Consider the following 19484-nt stretch of genomic DNA (forward strand, 5'->3'; position numbering starts at 1 on the left):
AGCATCAAAGGATATTGTAAGATGTCATAAGACCTGTGTATTTCTGAAATTTTTTGCAAATTATCATCACGACTGTGCAATACAATATCTCTTTTGTCAAAGTGCTGTCCAGTTATCACTACTGCTATTTCACTCATGGAAGGCCTTTTGTGTCGTCCTCTGTGTTTTACAGCAGTAACTTTATTTACATGGATTACGACACTAAAGTCAGGAGTATCTGCTGGAACACTCTCAAACGCAATTTCAAAAGACGGTATGTAGCAATTATGAGAATATAACATATCTTGGAGAGATCTAATCAAATCTCTATCAATTGGCTGTGCAACATTTGAACATCGCGTAGATGGTTGTGTATCTGGTTCTGCAATAAAATATATTTGCAAAATAAATAATATAAAATAAATTTGGTCGGAAGGATAGCAAGTTCCTAGATAAGGGGTACACTTCCCCTTGAATTTTAAATGAACCCATGCTCAACGACTTGCTTACTCTTAAAAGAGCTAATTTGAAATGCGTTATTATAACGGCGTACATTACACATGAATTGCTTGTATTTCTGATGATCACCCGTAAGAAGAGAGTGAAGTGCTACAGGTGGAAAGAGAATTTCTTTCGTTTCGTCCTTTTTTTCAATGCCAAGCAATGTTCACACACTACTGACATAGTACCTAGTGATACCATACGATCGTCCTTGTAAGAAATCGAAGGATCGTAATTCATGGTAGAATTTCCTTTATTCACCCATGAATTAGCTCGTGTTGATGATTCTGTGGCTCTCTGTATTCAATGTCTACCCCATCTCGGATGCGGGGAATCTTATGCTGTACCGAAAATCTCTCTCTCTCTCAGCTCTATATCCATCCCGAAGTTGATTGAGTCGAGCCTCACGCTCTACCGACGATTCTCTGTCCCTCTGAACCGTATGCCTATCTTAATCTCGGCTGCGGCGGACCTCACGCTCTACTGAAGATTCTCTCTCTCTCTTTCTCTCAGCTCCATATCTATCCCGAGCCTAACTGAGACGACCCCCACGTTCCGTTGACGATTCTTCATCTCTTGCGGAACGTACTCTTTTATCATTTACTGTACTACCTACCTATGCTCTAACAACCACGGCTTCCAGGTATGACTTTATAATTGATATACAAAATTTACTCAGTTCTATATGTATGATTATCCTATGCACAAATTGCGATATTATTAGTATGTACCGCAGTAAAAATGTCTAAATACTTACCATTTAGAAATCATAAATCATAAAAAAACAAAAGATACTAATTTTATTGAGTTCTTTTTTTTAATGAAATACCTTAGCTTAAACTACGTTTTAATTAAATTAAAAATAATTTGCTATTCGTGCGACTAAAAACAAAAGATAATCAAATCATTAACAACAAAATATACCTATTCTATTAAATTATTTTTCTGAACTTGCATGAACCTTAAATTACGATTTTTTAAAATAATTTCCCTAAAATTAAATTGATCTAACTCTAAATTTTAACCAAGATCTTAATAGAAAATAGAAAAAAAATGTACTTATAATTACTATAAGTGCAATTTAATCTAAATTAACTTTAGAATAGAATATCATTTATGTTTTAAAACTATTATCATACAATTGTTGTCGCGTTGAAAAGCACGTTTTTATTAAGTATTGTTGTTTTCCTCGCTAGAGAGCTCCGATAATAAACGTGTCCGATCGCTGCTAAATTCAAAGTGCTATAGGAAGAACCGCGGCCTCCGACACCTCAAAAATAACAGAATTTCTCTACTATTTAATGGATGTTTTTATACATATAAACCTTCCACTTCAATCACTCTATCTATTACAAAAAAACCGCATCAAAATACGTTGCGCAGTTTTAAAGATTTAAGCATACCTACATAGGGACAGATAAAGCGGCTTCGTTTTATATGTATTATGTATTGATAATGTAAGCGAAATCGATGCGGTTTGTTAAGAGAAACTAAATTATTTTTAAGATCGTACCAAAAAATATTAAGAACATTAACTCCCGAAGCTTTTCGAAGGTCGAAAAATCGACAAAACGGTTTTGTTAAACATTACTAAAAACGCAATAAATCAATAACTAAATGCGCCAAGAACATTCGATTTTACTCCTACGATGATACAAGAGGGTTATTTTAAATTCCATATGATTCTTTCCCTTTCCAGTACACAAATCAAGCACCTATGAATATATAGGGACAAACCATTGCACAAATAGTGCCTTTGAGATATCCCATCTTGAGGCTGAAAATAGGCAAAATCGGGCCATAACTTTTTAAGCCTCCACTCACCGAATATGTAGACCCCAGTGCGTATGGCTGACTTTTTGCCGATAATATCGGTCAAAATGTGATATATATTTTTGAAATTCGGGGAAAATGTTTTTTTGATAATAGTACACCCTTGTGTCAAAAATGGGATGATTCGGGTCAATACTTCCCTTAGCCCCCATATAGTTAATATAAAGATGTTCGAACTTCTAGTTGGCTTTGTACCACATATATCGGACAAAGTGGAAGTGATTTTAATGAAGTTGAACCTTTTCGCTACATTTTACAAGTATAATATGAAGTTTTGCCAACACCTGAAGGTATTTAGCCGCCTTTGCTCCTTGCAAGTTGCAAGAGTGTAAAATGTTCGGTTACGCCCGAATTTAGCCCTTTCTTACATTTTTATTTATCGTTTAGGGTCAAAAAGTTTATTGTACGAGAAAAGCTGGACCATCGAAAAATGGAGGTACACTTTGGAGATTTTGTCATTCATCATTTGTATATCTGTGTGGATGGAAAATACCTTCGAATCGTTTATGAATAAAACATTTTTGCAGATGAGTGTTACTACTTATATTAACAAATAATCATTATATTGAAGAATGGGTTATACTTTCGAGCAATATTTTACATAACTATAAAAAAGGAATATAATTTAAAACCCCTAATGTAAGACTATGATAGTCATAATTTACCTATACGTGGACCCAAAGTTAAATGACCCAAATTAAAAATACAATATATTGCCATACAAATGGAAATTGTATACATCTATATTTAATTTAATTTTTTTTTATTATTTTATTCCAGGTGATTTGCAGATTTGACGTGCTAATAAATTATATAAGGACTTATGATATAGTAAAAGATGATGGCAAACGTCCATTGGTCGAGAATTTCAGCAAGTAAAATATTGCGAAACGTGTTAACAGCAATTTTGATATTATTACACACACAAAGAAATAATGCTAATCAAAGTAGGTATAGTGCCATATGATTGTTTAACAAGTTTTGAATACATTTTGAAAAAAAATTACAGATCCATTTCGTGATCCAAGCATTTGTGGAAGACCGCAATGTGAAACGCCATTCAGAAAATTTTATTTTCGTAACAATTTATATAAATACGAATATAACGTAGACTTAAATACAGAATTTTCCGGTACAGACAATAATGCGTCCAGCATTTTCTTAAAAGCAGCCGTTATCATATATTTTCCAAAGCCTTGTGACGGATTTTTACAAATCACGGATGTTAAACTTTGGGATCATCAGCATATACCAAACGATGACGAATTCAGCAATAATGCTCATAGCAGAAACGAAAATTTAGATGAAGATGATTATTATGGGGAGTTTACGGACTCAAGTGGTTATAATGAACCTAATGATGATTTTAGTAATATGCATCCAAAAAGTCTTGAGCTGGCAAAAGATTTAAAGCAACATTTGTTACGCTTCTCATTCAACGATGGGCTTATTTCGGAAATATGCCCAAACTTCCGAGAATCAGTTTGGGCTTTAAACTTTAAAAAAGGCATACTCTCTACTTTTCAAAATACAATGCTGCGATTTGATGTCGATTTCAATACAACAGAAGTCGATATATCCGGGGAGTGCAATGTGCAGTACACATTAAAAGATGTGAATAATGTTTTTATAAAAATACGTAAGACAAAAAACTTGCCAACATGTCAGAAGCGCTATTCAACTAATTCTATACTACAATCTACTCCATATACCTTTCGTGATGATAAAGCTATATGGCCCATAATTGACTCTATAAGTTACTGTGATGTAAGTACTTTTTTCTCTAAAATATAATAATACTCGTAGTTATATTGGTCCTTATTTTTCTTGATAATGATTCCGTATACACAATTTTTACTGCGAATAGGTGGCTTTAGTTTCTTTAGTAAGTTTATAAAAAAACGGTTTAAATAAGATTATTCTCACGCACATCTCCTAATATAACTCAGGTACATTAACGAAGCCTAAACTTGTTTGGTCTAATGACCATCTGGTCGTCGGTAGTATTTAAGGTTTCAGTGTCTTAGCCGCAAGGCTGCAAACATGAAAGTTTTCTATTGGGCAATTTGCTCTTTTTGTACACGTGACCTCTCAGCATGCAGCGGCTAGTGTACATCTCTATAAGTAGTCTCAACTTGCCTCTTGGGAGGCTTAATTTTCAGGTTATTTTCTCCCAGAAATAACTGCTTCCAGAAACCTGTAGCCAGTACTGATCCCTTTTCATTGTTCTTCTTTGACAGTGTTTGGACCCTCTGCAATGATAGGCCCTGATCGTAACGACTTTGTGACCGCTGCTTTCCTAACTACTTGGTTAGCCATGCCCTGTCTTACAAGGTTAAATTCGTTCGATATGACTGGAAATTGGAAAGTGTGATGTGCTCGATATACGAAAAACATGGCACAAACCATCCCAAGCTTTCCTCACATTAACACAAGTATTTTCCGGTCAATATTTCTGTCAGTTTATATAACGAATTATTTTTCACGTTTAAGTTGGATGTGCTTTAAAAACGAATTTTTTAGTTTTTTTGTACTATATTTATTTTCCACTTTTTATTTTAATGTGCTTTAAAAGCAAGTTTTTTAGTATTTTAAACAAAACTTATTATTTAGCTCAACCACACATGGTGTTTTCACTTTATTTGAGGCTGCGTTTGTTACTCAAATGACAACATATATACAAGTAGTTCATGCTTTTAGTTGCATAGTTTTATAGTCGTTATACGATTTTGCCCATTTACACAGGGTGTGATAGGAATGGCTGGGTAACTTCACATACCAAATTTGGTAGAAATTAGTTCGATAAATCCTGAGAATTTCACCTAAAGGTTAAATTTTCCAATTTTTACACCGCTTCCTGTAAACCTCTTCCCTACCATCTTGTCTGTAAAATTTGATGCTGGTGGGATGCCAATTTAATAGTATACAACTTAACCGTGATATTGGAGTGGGCGTGGTTATTATCTGAGTTAACCCATTTTCACAGCGTATTTAAAAACCCTAAAAGTCCGTTTTAACTTTTTGGACATTAATTTAAAGTATCTATATCTAATATTATGCGTTCGCTTCTTTATCGTAAGGTATCTTTTATACTGATCGATAACGCCAGTTTGTGCAAAGGCGTGGTTGTTGTTAGATGTGACCTATTTTCGCACTGTACTAAAAGAATAACAGGCTTATATTATGCACCAAATTTGGCTGAAGCTGGTCAAATGGTTCCTGAGTTGTGACTTCTTGCAATACAGAAATTTGAAGATATTGGAATAAAGTTTTGCCTTGGTTTTCAACTATGGTATAATATATGTATATAAACTAGCGACCCGCCCGGGCTTCGAACGGGTGCAATACTGATACTAAACACGCTACAGAAAAACTGTGAACGTTGTTTATAAAAACATAGCGGCCTGCTCCGGCTGCCAACGAGTATAAAATATATATCCTATGTCACTCACCGAAAAAATTATTAAAATCGATCCAGTAGTGTTGATTTATTCATTACTGCCCCTGGCCCGTTAAATTTGGAGTAAAACAATTCTCCTTTCCCTATACCATGGAAATTTCCTGCTACATTGGAATATCTAAATTTATACACTACATTTTTACTTTGTACATTTTTACCTATTTATTTTATTTTTAAAATATACAACGTTCACAGTTTTCTTGTCATTAGCGATACAAACATGTTTTCTCTAGAGGTTACTCTTGAAAGAGCGACATACAAGTACAGTTGGCCATGTGAAAAACAGTCAACTCTTAAATTTAAGCCTGCAACTTTGATGGTTTGACCCTGGGATTTATTAATGATCATTGCTAAAGATGTCTTTACCTGAAACTGTAAACGTTTAAATTGGAAGGGTAAATCGATGGTATCAGAGGGATTCGGGGAATCAATACATCTTCTCCGGTACCACATCCTGTGAGTATTTTGCACTCCATTATGAAAGTTTTCAGTGATTTAACCACCCAACGAGTGCCAATGCAAAGTTTGGTGGATTCGTGTTTCTTAATAATATAACAGGACAACCTACTTTCAACACCATTTTGTGAGAAGGAGTTCAAAGAGTTTAGAAAATCTGTAGGAAAATGAACAGCTTCTTCCGATCGAGAACAGTATCGACCGAGTAGTATATTTTCGTTGGCGCAGTCTTTGAACGAATCAAGTTATTTACCTTACCTACTTGTTCGTTAGTTGGTGACAGAATCGCTCTTTCTTTAACCATTATGTTATTTAGTAACCAACTTTACCGACGTCTTTTAGCAACCACGATCTGAGTATTATTACTATTTTGTTTATTTTATTATTCTTTAAATATTAATAGTCAGTGACAATTTAAAGAAAAAACAAGTAGGGAAGAGCTAAGTTCGAATGTAACCGAACATTTTATACTCTCGCAAAGTTAAATGGTATATTCGTTTGAGACTGCTTTTTATATTTTAATAATTAGAAGTAGGAACTGTTGCCTTAGTTATTTACTTTCCACTGACAGTGAAAATAATTAGAGCAATTTGTAAACTAAATTTACTCAAGTTATGAGAAATCGTTCTTGTGCTTTTTTTATACGCTTATAATTGATTTTAAATAGAATGCATTACAACTGTATTGAGAAGTATGAAAAGAAATCGTTTTTGGACAATGAATAACATTTTTATTTATTATATCGATATTATTATACATGTTTAGCTTAAAAATAATAAATATTAACAACTTTAAAAATGATATAATATTATTATATTAATTTGTATATAATATTTACAATATTAAACATAAATTTTTGTAGAGATTCTTATACATATATCCAAATTATATTTCTTTTTTAAAGTGAAACTTTTATTACATCGTCTCAAATTTTTTGCGCTGCGTTTGCATGTCGTTTTTGTAATGCTCTATACATATGTGCCGAACAAATAATGCATACACAAACCTACGTACACATATGTGTACACATGTAAATACGTCACCGGCAAAAATTACAAACATTGTTCTACAAAAACAACAATCGTCTCAAGTAGCATAAGCAGCACACACACATGTCAATATGACAGCCTAATTGCTATAGCGACTCACGCGACGACAAAGCGTCACAACATTGTGTTGTTGGTAGAAAACCCGAGCTGTGTCGGAAACAACAAACGAACGATTGCCGATTGTCACCGCTTCCCTTGCCGCTCTAACAGCTTTGCCGGTAAACCATTGTAAATATGTATGTTTATGTATGAGCATGCATATATGTATATCGACGCAGATTTTTGCGAGCCATATAAAAATATTTTAAAATTGTAAAATATTTTAAATCGACAAGAGCTATGTTGCCATTTTTGTCACTTTTTTCTGTGTTTGCCGGGTTGACACTTTTCCTTTCAAGAAGGAACATCAGAAAGTTGTTCAATTTATGATTTTTAGCTTTTGCCATCGTCGCGAAAAGACGCTTGTGGGCAAACACATGCTCGGGAAGATGTGTATGGTATGGCGTTTACTTTTATGAATGAGTCAACTTCGCTTGTTAAGAGTAAGCCTGCGTTCATGAATGAAAATGTTGTTGTTGTGTGATTTACTATAAATCTGGCTTCGACACATTGATTCTCTGAAATGAAAGCAAAAAAACGTGAAATTTCGCATGAAGCAATTACTCTTTATATCTAGATGCAAAATCAGCTAAACAAAGAGTTTCTAACTGATCGGATCTTTGAACATAACGGTCTAAAATACCGGCTACGAATATTTCAGTCGAACCTGAAGGAAGGTTCTGAAGTTCCGCTCTAGGTTTTACCATTCGAACACGTTAATCAGGTCGAGAGGTATTTTTAAATATTTCTGCATTACTTGCTTCCGAAAGATGGAGCCCAATGCAGCAATATACTGCTTCTTGTGCAGATATTTCTGTGCCTGATATAAATTTGTGACCTATATGTTTAAGTTTTTGCTTAATAGTATAGTTTCAAGCATTTACCTCTGATATAGCTTCGTTTAAGAGCCTAGAAATTCCCCTGTTAGACTTGTTAATATAATTAATTATATATGAACAGCAAGCATATGCATCCAGTATATAATGGATATCCATATTTGCTCTATGGAGTTCCAAAATCAAAGGATTATAAGGGTTTATAAAACGATCCTGTAATTTTCTTTTTAAAAAAAATTTGGGTTTTGTTAAACTTGACCTAAGGGCTAACAAATAGTCATCAAAAGACATATTTATTCTACTATCAGACAGGAAGTGTTCAAAATCGTTTAAATTAGAAATGTCTTCTGTAGTCATATTTGAATTTAAAACGTTTTGAATTTTGAAAAAGTTTTCCTTGTGTCTTTCTGAGTTTTGACTTGTTTCTGTAAGAGGTAACAGTATTTGCGTTGAAGTCATTGGTGGATATGGTATACCAAAACGACAAAACTGTTGTCATCTTATTTACCTAGTACAAGACGGACTGTGGTTATGCTTTTGATAACCCAAATAATTTTCTAAGTGGATGATCGAATCATCGGTAGAAATATAATTGTTAATAAAACTAGTGACATCAGGGAATGTCTGAGGATTTTGAAGGTTGATCCTGGGAGCATTATTAAGCCAATACAGGCTATGTACATGCGGGGAACCTCTCTGTTGAAACTCCACTCCAGTAGAAATTTGTAACAAAATGCTCTCCAAAAATGCCGGCGTAATCTTTGAAAAGCTTAAGAATTTGTCGACAGCGGTAGTCAAAATATCTAGCACAGGTAACCGCGTCTGACCGAGTTAAGCGATATCTATCTTGGGTTGTTAAACTGTTGGCTTCCTCTTCCGAAATATCTTTAGAATCAACAGTTTTAGAGAGGATGACCAAAAGCTCAACCCACTGAGATTCTTCAGCCGATAAAAAGATAAAGAAAGTTGGAAGCCCAAATTGGCGAATCATAGTGATTGCCTTTTTCTTCTCAGCTTCCCAGTGCGCTGGTGAGTATCTAACGCCTTTCAAAACCTTGTAACCATTATCGTGTTAAATTAAGTTTTGAACAAAGTTTTCGTTCAAAAGATTTTGGGCCGTAACTCGGTTGCGACCTGAAAACTTTCTAAGGCAAATGGATGTACTGTTCTTAATTTTTTGTAATCATAGAATAACTTTGGAATGGTACACGCTGTACGCTTCTACCCAACGTATATTGTTCCAAATGACAACTCTTCTGAATTATTATCTTGAGTTATGTCAATTGGTCTTTGTCCTTCACCTGGCGCTATAACTAAACGGTTATAGTCTAAGTTTTCTACAGGAATATTGTCCAAAAGAGTTTCTTGACCGCCTGGATTTAGCTCTGAAGGTAAAAGACCCGTGGGAATATTATTACCTGAGGGATTATCATGAGAAGTTTGTGCCGCATGAAAAGATTGAACCAATCGGGAATCCTCTGCAGATGCAACAAACAGAACTTCTTCTTGGTTATTAAATTCTGAAATCCAGTTTTCATTAATATGTATATTGTGCTCACGATACAGAGGGGTATTCACTAAGAACTGCAAAGCTTCCATAATATTTGCGGGGCGTATGGTATCGATCATGTAATCATGATTGTATTCCAAACGCCTTCTTAAGTGAATTTGTATAACATGAGCCTCATCAAAGGACCTTGGTAGAGATGTCACAATATTGTTAACAGAAATTGGTATATTAACAACAGCACCTTTGAGCAAACTCTGACCTTGATATCCTAATCGACGGATTGTCATAAAAGGCAATCTAGACATTATGAGACGTTCTTCAATTGGGGTTAAACCTTTCAAACAATCCGGTATTTCAGGAAAGTCTAGACCGTTAGCTAAACATATTTTTGGAACGTTCTTTTTAACAATCGCATTTTTGTAAGTAGCACAAAAATTGTAATTTCCATCTTCTGAAGGAATTTTTGCATTAAAAAGAAGGCGGATGCAGCATTCGGGTGACCTTGCGCAATAGTTTCGAAATTTAATTTGCGAACTTGGTGTGAAAACCATAAGCCGCCGCAGCAAATACATATTTCAGTAGGGCCCTTATTTATATTTTGGAAATAAATGTTTTTGAAATATGTTAAATTGCCACTATAATCATTTTCTATAACATTATTTTCTCTTGTTAATCGGATTCGTTGGGACTGCCTTTGGTTTTCAATTTGTCTATTGAGTGGGTTTTCTGGTATATTTTATAATAAGTTCAACATGATGGCTGAGAAAATATACCTAACCACTGATTATCACCAAATATTAGAAGAAATATATGTATATAGAAATCTATATCTATCACTTTAGGTGATGCAAACAACTCTTTGGTGAACAAAACTATACTCTGTTGCAACATGTTGCGAAAGTATAAAAATGTTGCGAAAGAATTCAACGTTCATTACTCGATTATTATTTGGTATCTTATTAACTTATGTTATTGATCATAGATTTATTTTGTGTCAATACTATTTTTTTCTCCGAAATGTTAACTTTTATAAAAAGAAGCTATTTAACTCAAACATGGTATATGTGACATAAACTGAACCAAAGGGGTTAGATTTAATATGTGGGGTATATGAGGTTGCTGCTGTACCAGAGGAGCGGAAATCAGTATATTAGGGTTATAAGGCTAGACCAATTTCATTCATCATTCCTATGTAGCGATATACATTATTTTTAAGAAAAACTGTCCATTTAATTTCATTAAATTATCAAATTGACGAAAAAAATTATACCATAAGTAGTACATGTGAGCTGGGAAAATCAAAGACCAGAAAATTCCTCCAAACCGTATATTAAAAAATATTGAATTAAACATCCATTATTAAATGATATCGTGATTAAATTACAATCAAATTTGGTACATTCTTGACTTATATTAAAGGCCATACTTAGTCTCAGTGTTATTGCTTGAAGTGAGATATATATAAGTATGAATGTGATATTAAGTCCACCAAAGTGGCTAAATTTTATATTATAAGCTTAGGTGGCAAACGTAAACCAGAGAATCGGAATTCGTTATATGAAGGTGTGAGGTTTAGACTTAGTATATACTAATTTCATTCTAATTCAGCGGCAAACCACATAATTTTTAAGAAATCTTTTCCACTTAATTTCGTTAAAATATCACGTTGATCAACCGGAACGGTGTAAAGTCAGGTGGAAAGACGGAAATCATATATATATTGGGGATAGAGAAATATATTAATTTTGACATTGCTCAGCTATACTCGAGAACATATTTTGAAGCAATTTTATATATAAACAAGTAAGGAAGGGCTAAGTTCGGATGTAACTGAACATTTTATACTCTCGCAAAGTCAAATGGTATACTCGTTGAACAGTTTTGGTTCGATTTAGACAATTTTTGGTCGCAAGGTGGTATACTTTAATTGCATTATTCACGCAAAGTTTTACCCCGATATAATCATTGTTACCTGATTTGCATAGTGGAAAGTGAAAGAATCAGATGGAATTGAAAATTGTGTTACATGGGAAGTAAGCGTGGTTGTGGTCCGATTTCGCCCATTTTCGCACTATGACATAGAAATATGAAAAGAATTTTATGCACCGAATTTGGTTGAAATCGGTTGAGCAGATCTCAAGATATGGGTTTCCACCTAAAAGTGGGCTGTGCCACGCCCACTGACTAATTTTGAACGCGGTTCCTATAAAGCCAATTTATACCATCTCAGAGATAAAGTTTAATGTCTCTGGCGTGTTTAGTGCTTGATTTATCGCGCTTTTAGTAGTTTTTAACAGTACCGTTATATGGGGAGTGGGCGGAGTTGCCACCCGATTTCAACTATTTTCACACCGTCATTAGAAGTGCTAAAAACATTTGCTTTTAGTGAATTTTGTTATTAAAGCGTTAGCGGTTTAGGAGATATGCACATTAAACCTATTAGAGTCGGGACCACGCCCACTTTTTAAAAAAAAGTTTTAACTGCAGATGCCCCTCCCTAATGTGATCCTGTGTACCAAATAACAGTCTTGTATCTTATTGCGGAGCTTAGTTATGGCAAGTTATTTGTTTTTGATTAATGGCGTTTTGTGGGCGTGGCAGTGGTCCGATTACGCCCATCTGCAGTACCAACCGTCTTACTGTACCAAGAAACATGTCTACCAAGTTTCATAAAGATATCTTAATTTTTACTCAAGTTAGAGCTTGCACGGACGGACGGACAGACAGTCACCCGGATTTCAACTCGTCTCTTCATCCTGATCATTTATATATATATAACCCTATATCTAACTCGATTAGTTTTAGGTGATACAAACAACCGTTAGGTGAACAAAACTATTATACTCTGTAGCAACAGGTTGCGAGAGTATAAAAAAAATATTAATACTCACTGACCGACATATTCGGCATAAAACTGGTTAGAATAACGAAAAGCATTATAAGTAGTATATGGAATTTGAGAGTAGTATTAACCCGATTTTATTAATTTTTTCTAATACTACATACTACTAACATGCCACAGACTAATAAAATGCTCCCACTGTTTCATTAAGGTACCTCACATACCATCACCAACCAATCAAATGGAGTAAAGTCAGACGAATGTTCGAAAATCCTGATATTAGTTACATGGGGGCTAAGGAAAATTTTCACCCGATTTGATATTGTTATGAGTAAAACACGCTCTCTCATTGAGATAACTCACATATGCGGTAAAAAGTCACGCGGAAGTTCAAAAATATTTATATTAGATATATGAGAGCTACAAGAACTATTGATCCGATTCAACCCATTTTTGAAACAAAGACATACTATTATCGATAGTTTCATTTATTTACTCTATTATATGAATTTCAATTATATATCTTACACAATGGCCCATATTTACGGTAAAAAGTCAACTATAGGTACTGGGGTCCATATATTCAGTACCTAGGGGCTTGAACAGTTTTGGTTCGATTTAGAGAATTTTTGGTCACAGGTGGCATACTTTATTCACGCAAAGTTTTACGCCGATATAATCATTGTTGCTTGATGTGCATAGTGGAAAGTGAAAGAATCAAGTGGAATTTAAAATGGTGTCATATGGAAAATAGGCGTGGCTGTAATCCGATTTCCATAACATAGAAATATAAAAAAAATGTTATGTACCAAATTTGATTGAAATCGGTTAAAAAGATCCCAAGATATGGGTTTTCACCTAAAATTGGGCGGTGTCACGCCCACTGTATAATTTTGAACGGGGTTCCTATAAAGTCATCTCATAACATCCCTGAGATAAAATTAATGTCTCTGGCGTGTTTAGTGCTTGATTTATCGCGCTTGTAGTAGTTTTTAACAGTACCGTTAAATGGGAGTGGGCGGGGTTGTCACCCGATTTCACCCATTTTCACACCGTAGGTAGAGGTGCTAAAAACATTTGCTTCCAGTGAATTTTGTTATTATAGCTTTAGTAGTTTAGGAGATATGCACATTAAACCTATTAGGTTATATATATCTTATTGCGGAGCTTAGTTATGACAATTTATTTGTTTTAGATTAATGGCGTTTTGTGGGCGTGGCAGTGGTCCGATTACGCCCGTTTTGGTTCGATTTAGACAATTTTTGGTCACAAGGTGGCATACTTTAAACGTATTATTTACGCAAAGTTTTACCCCGATATAATCATTGTTTCTTGATATGCATAGTGGAAAGTGAAAGAATCAGATGGAATTGAAAATGGTGTTCTATGGGAAATAGGCGTGGTTGTAGTCCGATTTCGCCCATTTTCGCACTATAACATAGAAATATGAAAAGAATTTTATGCACCGAATTTGGTTGAAATCGGTTAAGCAAATCCCAAGATATGGGTATTCACCTAAAATTGGGCTGTGCCACGCCCACTGTCTAATTTTGAACGCGGTTCCTATAAAGTCATCTTATACCATCCCTGAAATAAAATTTAATGTCTCTGGCATGTTTCGTGCTTGATTTGTCCGCTTTTAGTAGTTTTTAACAGTACCGTTATATGAGGAGTGGGCGGAGTGTCCACCCGATTTCAACTATTTTCATACCGTCAATAGAAGTGCTAAAAACATTTGCTTCCGGTGAATTTTGTTATTATAACGTTAGCGGTTTAGGAGATATGCACATTAAACCTATTAGAGATGGGACCACGCTTACTTTAAAAAACAAATTCTAACTGCAGATGCCCCTCCCTAATGTGATCCTGTGTACCAAATAACAGTCTTGTTTCTTATTTCGGAGCTTAGTTATGGCAATTTATTTGTTTTTGATTAATGGCGTTTTGTGGGCGTGGCAGTGGTCCGATATTATAATTACTATAAGTGCAATTTAATCTAAATTAACTTTAGAATAGAATATCATTTATGTTTTAAAACTGCTGTCATACAATTGTTGTCGCGTTGAAAAGCACGTTTTTATTAAGTATTGTTGTTTTCCTCGCTAGAGAGCTCCGATAATAAACGCGCCCGATCGCTGCTAAATTCAAAGTGCTATAGGAAGAACCGCGGCCTCCGAAACCTCAAAAATAACAGAATTTCTCTACTATTTAATGGATCTTTTTATACATAGGTATAAACCTTCCACTTCAATCACTCTATCTATTAAAAAAAAACCGCATCAAAATACGTTGCGTAGTTTTAAAGATTTAAGCATACATAGGGACAGAGAAAGCGACTTTGTTTTATAATATGTATTGATGAACGGGATGACAAGCCTGGTTGAAATCCGGATGACTATATGTCCGTCCGTCCGTGCAAGCTGTAGCATGAGTAAAAATTGAGATATCGTCATGAAAGCTTGTACACGTGTTCCTTAATCAAATCGGACGGACGAGTTCATGGATGGGCGTAATCGCACCACTTCAACTCCCACAAAACGCCAGTAATCGGAAACTAATAATTGCCATAACTAAACCGCAAATTAATATACAAAACTGTGTTTTAATACAACGAATCGCAATGATGAGGTGCATCTATTACTGCACAGGACAAATCATTTCAACACTTCTTGCAATAGCGTGAAAATAGGTAAAGTCGGATGATAACCACACCCACTCCCTATATAACTGTTTTAATACAAACTATTAAAAGTGCGATAAAACTGACATTCATTTATTATGCGTCAGAGACATTAAATTTTACATCTAGATTGCACAAGAAAGCTTTATAGGAGCAGGTGTACAATTGAACGATGGGCGTCCCATTTAGGTGAAATGACATATCTCCGGACCTACTAGATCAATTTCAACCCAATTTTGTACGTAGGATTATTTTAACATTTCCATCTTAAATGGAGGATACAAGCACGCTTACTTCCACTGTAACACAACTTAAAATTTCATCTGATTTTTTCACTTTCCAATATACAAATCAAGCGTTAATTAATATATCAGGATAAAATGGAATTTTATCCAAGCTGAAAACTTGCTCTAGCCCTCATACAGTTAATATCAGGGTTTTTAAACGTCCGGTTGACTTTTCTCTTTCATTATATATTGCTGATGGTATGTGAATTACTTTAATGAAACTCAGAAAACATCTGTTTCTGTTAATAGGTAGTAATGCCAAAAATAGATAAAACCGCATCAACACGACACCTATCTCCCATCTGCCTACGTATTATAGGATATTCAATCTTCCGATGGACTAATACCGTATATATGGGAAAATATGTAAAATATCTTAGCAAAATTAACTGAACGTATAATATTGGATATATGGTACTAATGTAACAATGTAATGTAACTAACATACTTTAGCAAAACTTTTCTTTATTATCTCTCTGGTTAGTATAGATAAAAGTTTATCAGTCAGGCGAAAATTATTCGTCTTCTTATAGTCTTATAGCTCATAACACCAATAACTTTATGTTCCAAACTGCGAAAGTATAAAAAACTACGACGGATTATGGTTGAGCCAAGTAAATGCTCTTTCGCAATCTGCAAAAATTAAAACTATTAATTATTTAAAGGTGTTATTAGTATAACTAACAAAATATTTATATCAAAACAACCTTATCTTTGAATGAAGATAATGTATCAAAACAACATTAAACAAAATACATCAAAACAACCTAATCTTAGAACAAAGGAAATGTATCAAAACAAACAATATGTTATGTAAATGTAAACAAACTATCAACTAGTAATGAGTAAACACACTAGTTAGTATAAATATCAGTAAGACCTATGTAACAAGTCAGTCTTAAGAATATCAAGAGTACACATTTTGTTGCAGTCGAAAGTATATCTTTAATAACTCATATCGTGTAAACGATATTAACTGGTGTAACCGAACATTTCATACCCTGGCAATTTGAAGGGATCAAATCCAAATCATCCTTAAAGTCAATCGAAGAGGCTAAATTTAATATATTGAGTTGATTTGGAAATCGTCAACCAGAGGATCGAAATTCTGTATATTAGGGATATGAGGGTTAAGCCAAGGTCTATAGTCTAGACCAATTACATTGATATTCAGTGGTTCATAACTTTCAAAGAAATTTTTCCATATATTTCATTAAAATATCAAACATTTTGACCTACCTGTACGGTTTAAAGTCAGGTGGAAAGTCGGAAATCATTGCATATGTTATAACGGGGCGATTGCATTAATTTAGACATTGCTCAGGTATACTTGAGAAGATATTTTCAAGTAATTGTATTAATATATAACTCACATACAGAACGACACATTCGACACAAAGTATGTTAGGATAACGAAAATCATGATTAGGGCAGAGAATGTAGATTATAGAGAAGGTTCACAATGTTATGTTAAGAAATGTACGCTTACAGATTCGTATATTTACAATGCGCAAACGACTTTGGATACAATTTGAAGATATTCTTCCTATACAGGGTGGCTAACGAATCGTGCTACATAATTAAACCGTAATAAGTTTTTTTTTAGTCAATGCATTACATTAAATTTTGTTATTGTATAGAAAATTTTATTTTATTTAAATAATTAATTATTCTCCCATGCTCAACCACGCATATGCGACACCTAATTCGAGGTTGCCTCAATTATTTATTTAATGGACTGCTTCAGTTCAGTCAGATTTCTGGGTTTGATTTTGTACACCTCTTACTTGACATAAGACATAAGAAAAGACCAAGCGGTCGCAAATATTCTTATACATAATATATGTATAATTATGTGTGCATGTAAACAAATATGAAAGTACCCATTATAATTATTAATGTGGCTACATGCAACATATGTGTGTAAGTATGTACACTCCTTGTTTCATGCGAAATTTTCGTTGCCACGGACAACCAATGGCCGAAGCTTATGTTTTTTGTTTTCTTGTCAAAGAGTCACTGTGTCGAAGGACTGACGCGACGACAAAGCGTCACAACATTGTGTTGTTGGTAGAAAATCCGAACTAAGTCGAAAAAAAATAACGAACGGCCGCCGATTGTCACCGCTTCCCTTGCCGATCTAACAGCTTTGCCTACAAATCATCGTAAATATGTATGTTTATATATGAGCATGCATACATATTGACACAGATTTTTATGAGGCACGGAAAAATATTTTAAAATTGAAAAATGTTTTAAAATTGAAAAATATTTTAAAATTGTAAAATATTTTAAATCGACAAAAGCTTTGTTGCCAGTTTTGTCAATATTTTCTGTGTTTTGTGGGTTTGCGGGGTTCGCCATCGTCGCGAAAAGAAGCTTGTAGGCAAACGCATGCTCTAGGAGATGAGAGGGTGTCTGTTTTTATGAATGAAGCGAGGGTGCTTGTTGAAAGTACACCTGCGCTCATGAATGAAAATGTTGTTGTTGTTTGATTTACACTAAATTTGGACTTCGCCTATTCGGCTGACATATTGACTTGTGACGATTGTTGTTTTTGTAGAACAATGTTTGTTGTTTTTGCGGGTGACATATTTACATGTGTACGAATCAGAGAACGTAAAATACAGAGAAGGTCCAACTACGGACCAGCGTATGAATTGTCAAAACCTAACAAAATACGATGAGCGTGTTTCACCACAGCTAGCTCGGAAGGAGAAATTTTAACAGTGGCGCGTGAACAGAACTGAGCATTGTATGAAAATTATGCTCAGAAGTTTGCATTGATATTACAGCCGCATGTTAGCTTATATTTTTATATGTTTATATGCAATCATATTCGTAGATATGAAATTCCTTTTCTGAATATCTATGATATCATGAAAAATGTATTACATTTTAATTAAAATATACTACTTCAAAGGAATATTTGCAGTTGCTTTTTTAAATATTGCTTATGTTTGATAATATGAAATGATTTCATATAAGTACATATGTATATATGTATATGTATCTGCTATGTTTTACTACATACATACATACATACGTATATAACATACTAACATAATATCTTAAAAATCTTAATATATTTAAATAGTAATATATGCCAATCAGAGAACTTAAATGAACGAGAAGGTGCAAAGTGAATTTTGTATGATGCTCGATTGGTTGGCTGAAAATTTGAGATCAAGGAGTTCACCATTTTTTGTAATATTTGCTGTTATTTAACAGAAATGAGAATTTATAACAGCGTTCTCTGACAAATTACTTATCTCCCAACACAAAGAAAAAAATGAAATGAAATGAATGTGAAAACAAAAAATACAAATTCCACTTCACATATGCATGATTATTTTTTGCCATATAAACGATTTTTACGATGAAAAATTGATAAAATATGATTTTTTTGCACAAATGCTACATTGATAAAATGTGAAAGATTATGCAAGAAATGATATTTTACTATTTTCATAATTTTCTAATTTCAGTTGTTACAGATTTAATAATTTATGTATGTACATATGTATGTACATCAATATGTTATATTATATAATATACTTGTAATAATATATTATCAATTATCAATAAAAACATGTGAGCGCACTGCCCTATATGTAAGTATGTATGTACAAATATGCGTATGACCGCGCAAAATAAGTAATGCATACACATATCCACATACATTTAAGCGTACAAATGTAAGTACGTCAGCCAATAGGCAAAATACAAACATTGTTGTACAAAAACAACAATTGTCTCAAAAGCATCAGCACCAGAAATCAATATGGCAGCCAAATTGACAAATCCTGAATTTGTAGTAAATCACACACCAACAACATTTTCATTCATGAACGCTGGCGTACAATCCATAAGCTAAGTCGTTTCATTCATAAAAGTAAACGCCTTACACATCTCCCCGAGCATGCGTTAGCCCACAAGCGTCTTTTCGCGA

General features: G+C 34.0%; 1 protein-coding gene across 2 annotated transcripts in view; it reads left to right on the plus strand.

The window, feature by feature from the left end:
• The window catches only part of Apoltp (Apolipoprotein lipid transfer particle), a 327278-nt gene that overhangs the window by 65064 nt on the left and 242730 nt on the right, over positions 1–19484 (plus strand). Inside the window, exons 2-3 of one of the 2 annotated variants that reach the window (XM_070106619.1) lie at positions 3094–3260; positions 3323–4080. In XM_070106619.1, coding sequence (XP_069962720.1) covers positions 3152–3260; positions 3323–4080 — 867 coding nt within the window. In that variant the 5' untranslated portion in view covers positions 3094–3151. Of the gene's footprint in view, positions 1–3093; positions 3265–3322; positions 4081–19484 lie in introns of those variants that run through there. The other variant, XM_070106620.1, reaches the window with a different exon arrangement.

Source organism: Bactrocera oleae, chromosome 3, assembly GCF_042242935.1.
Source record: "Bactrocera oleae isolate idBacOlea1 chromosome 3, idBacOlea1, whole genome shotgun sequence".
Taxonomy (NCBI): Eukaryota; Metazoa; Arthropoda; class Insecta; order Diptera; family Tephritidae; genus Bactrocera; species Bactrocera oleae.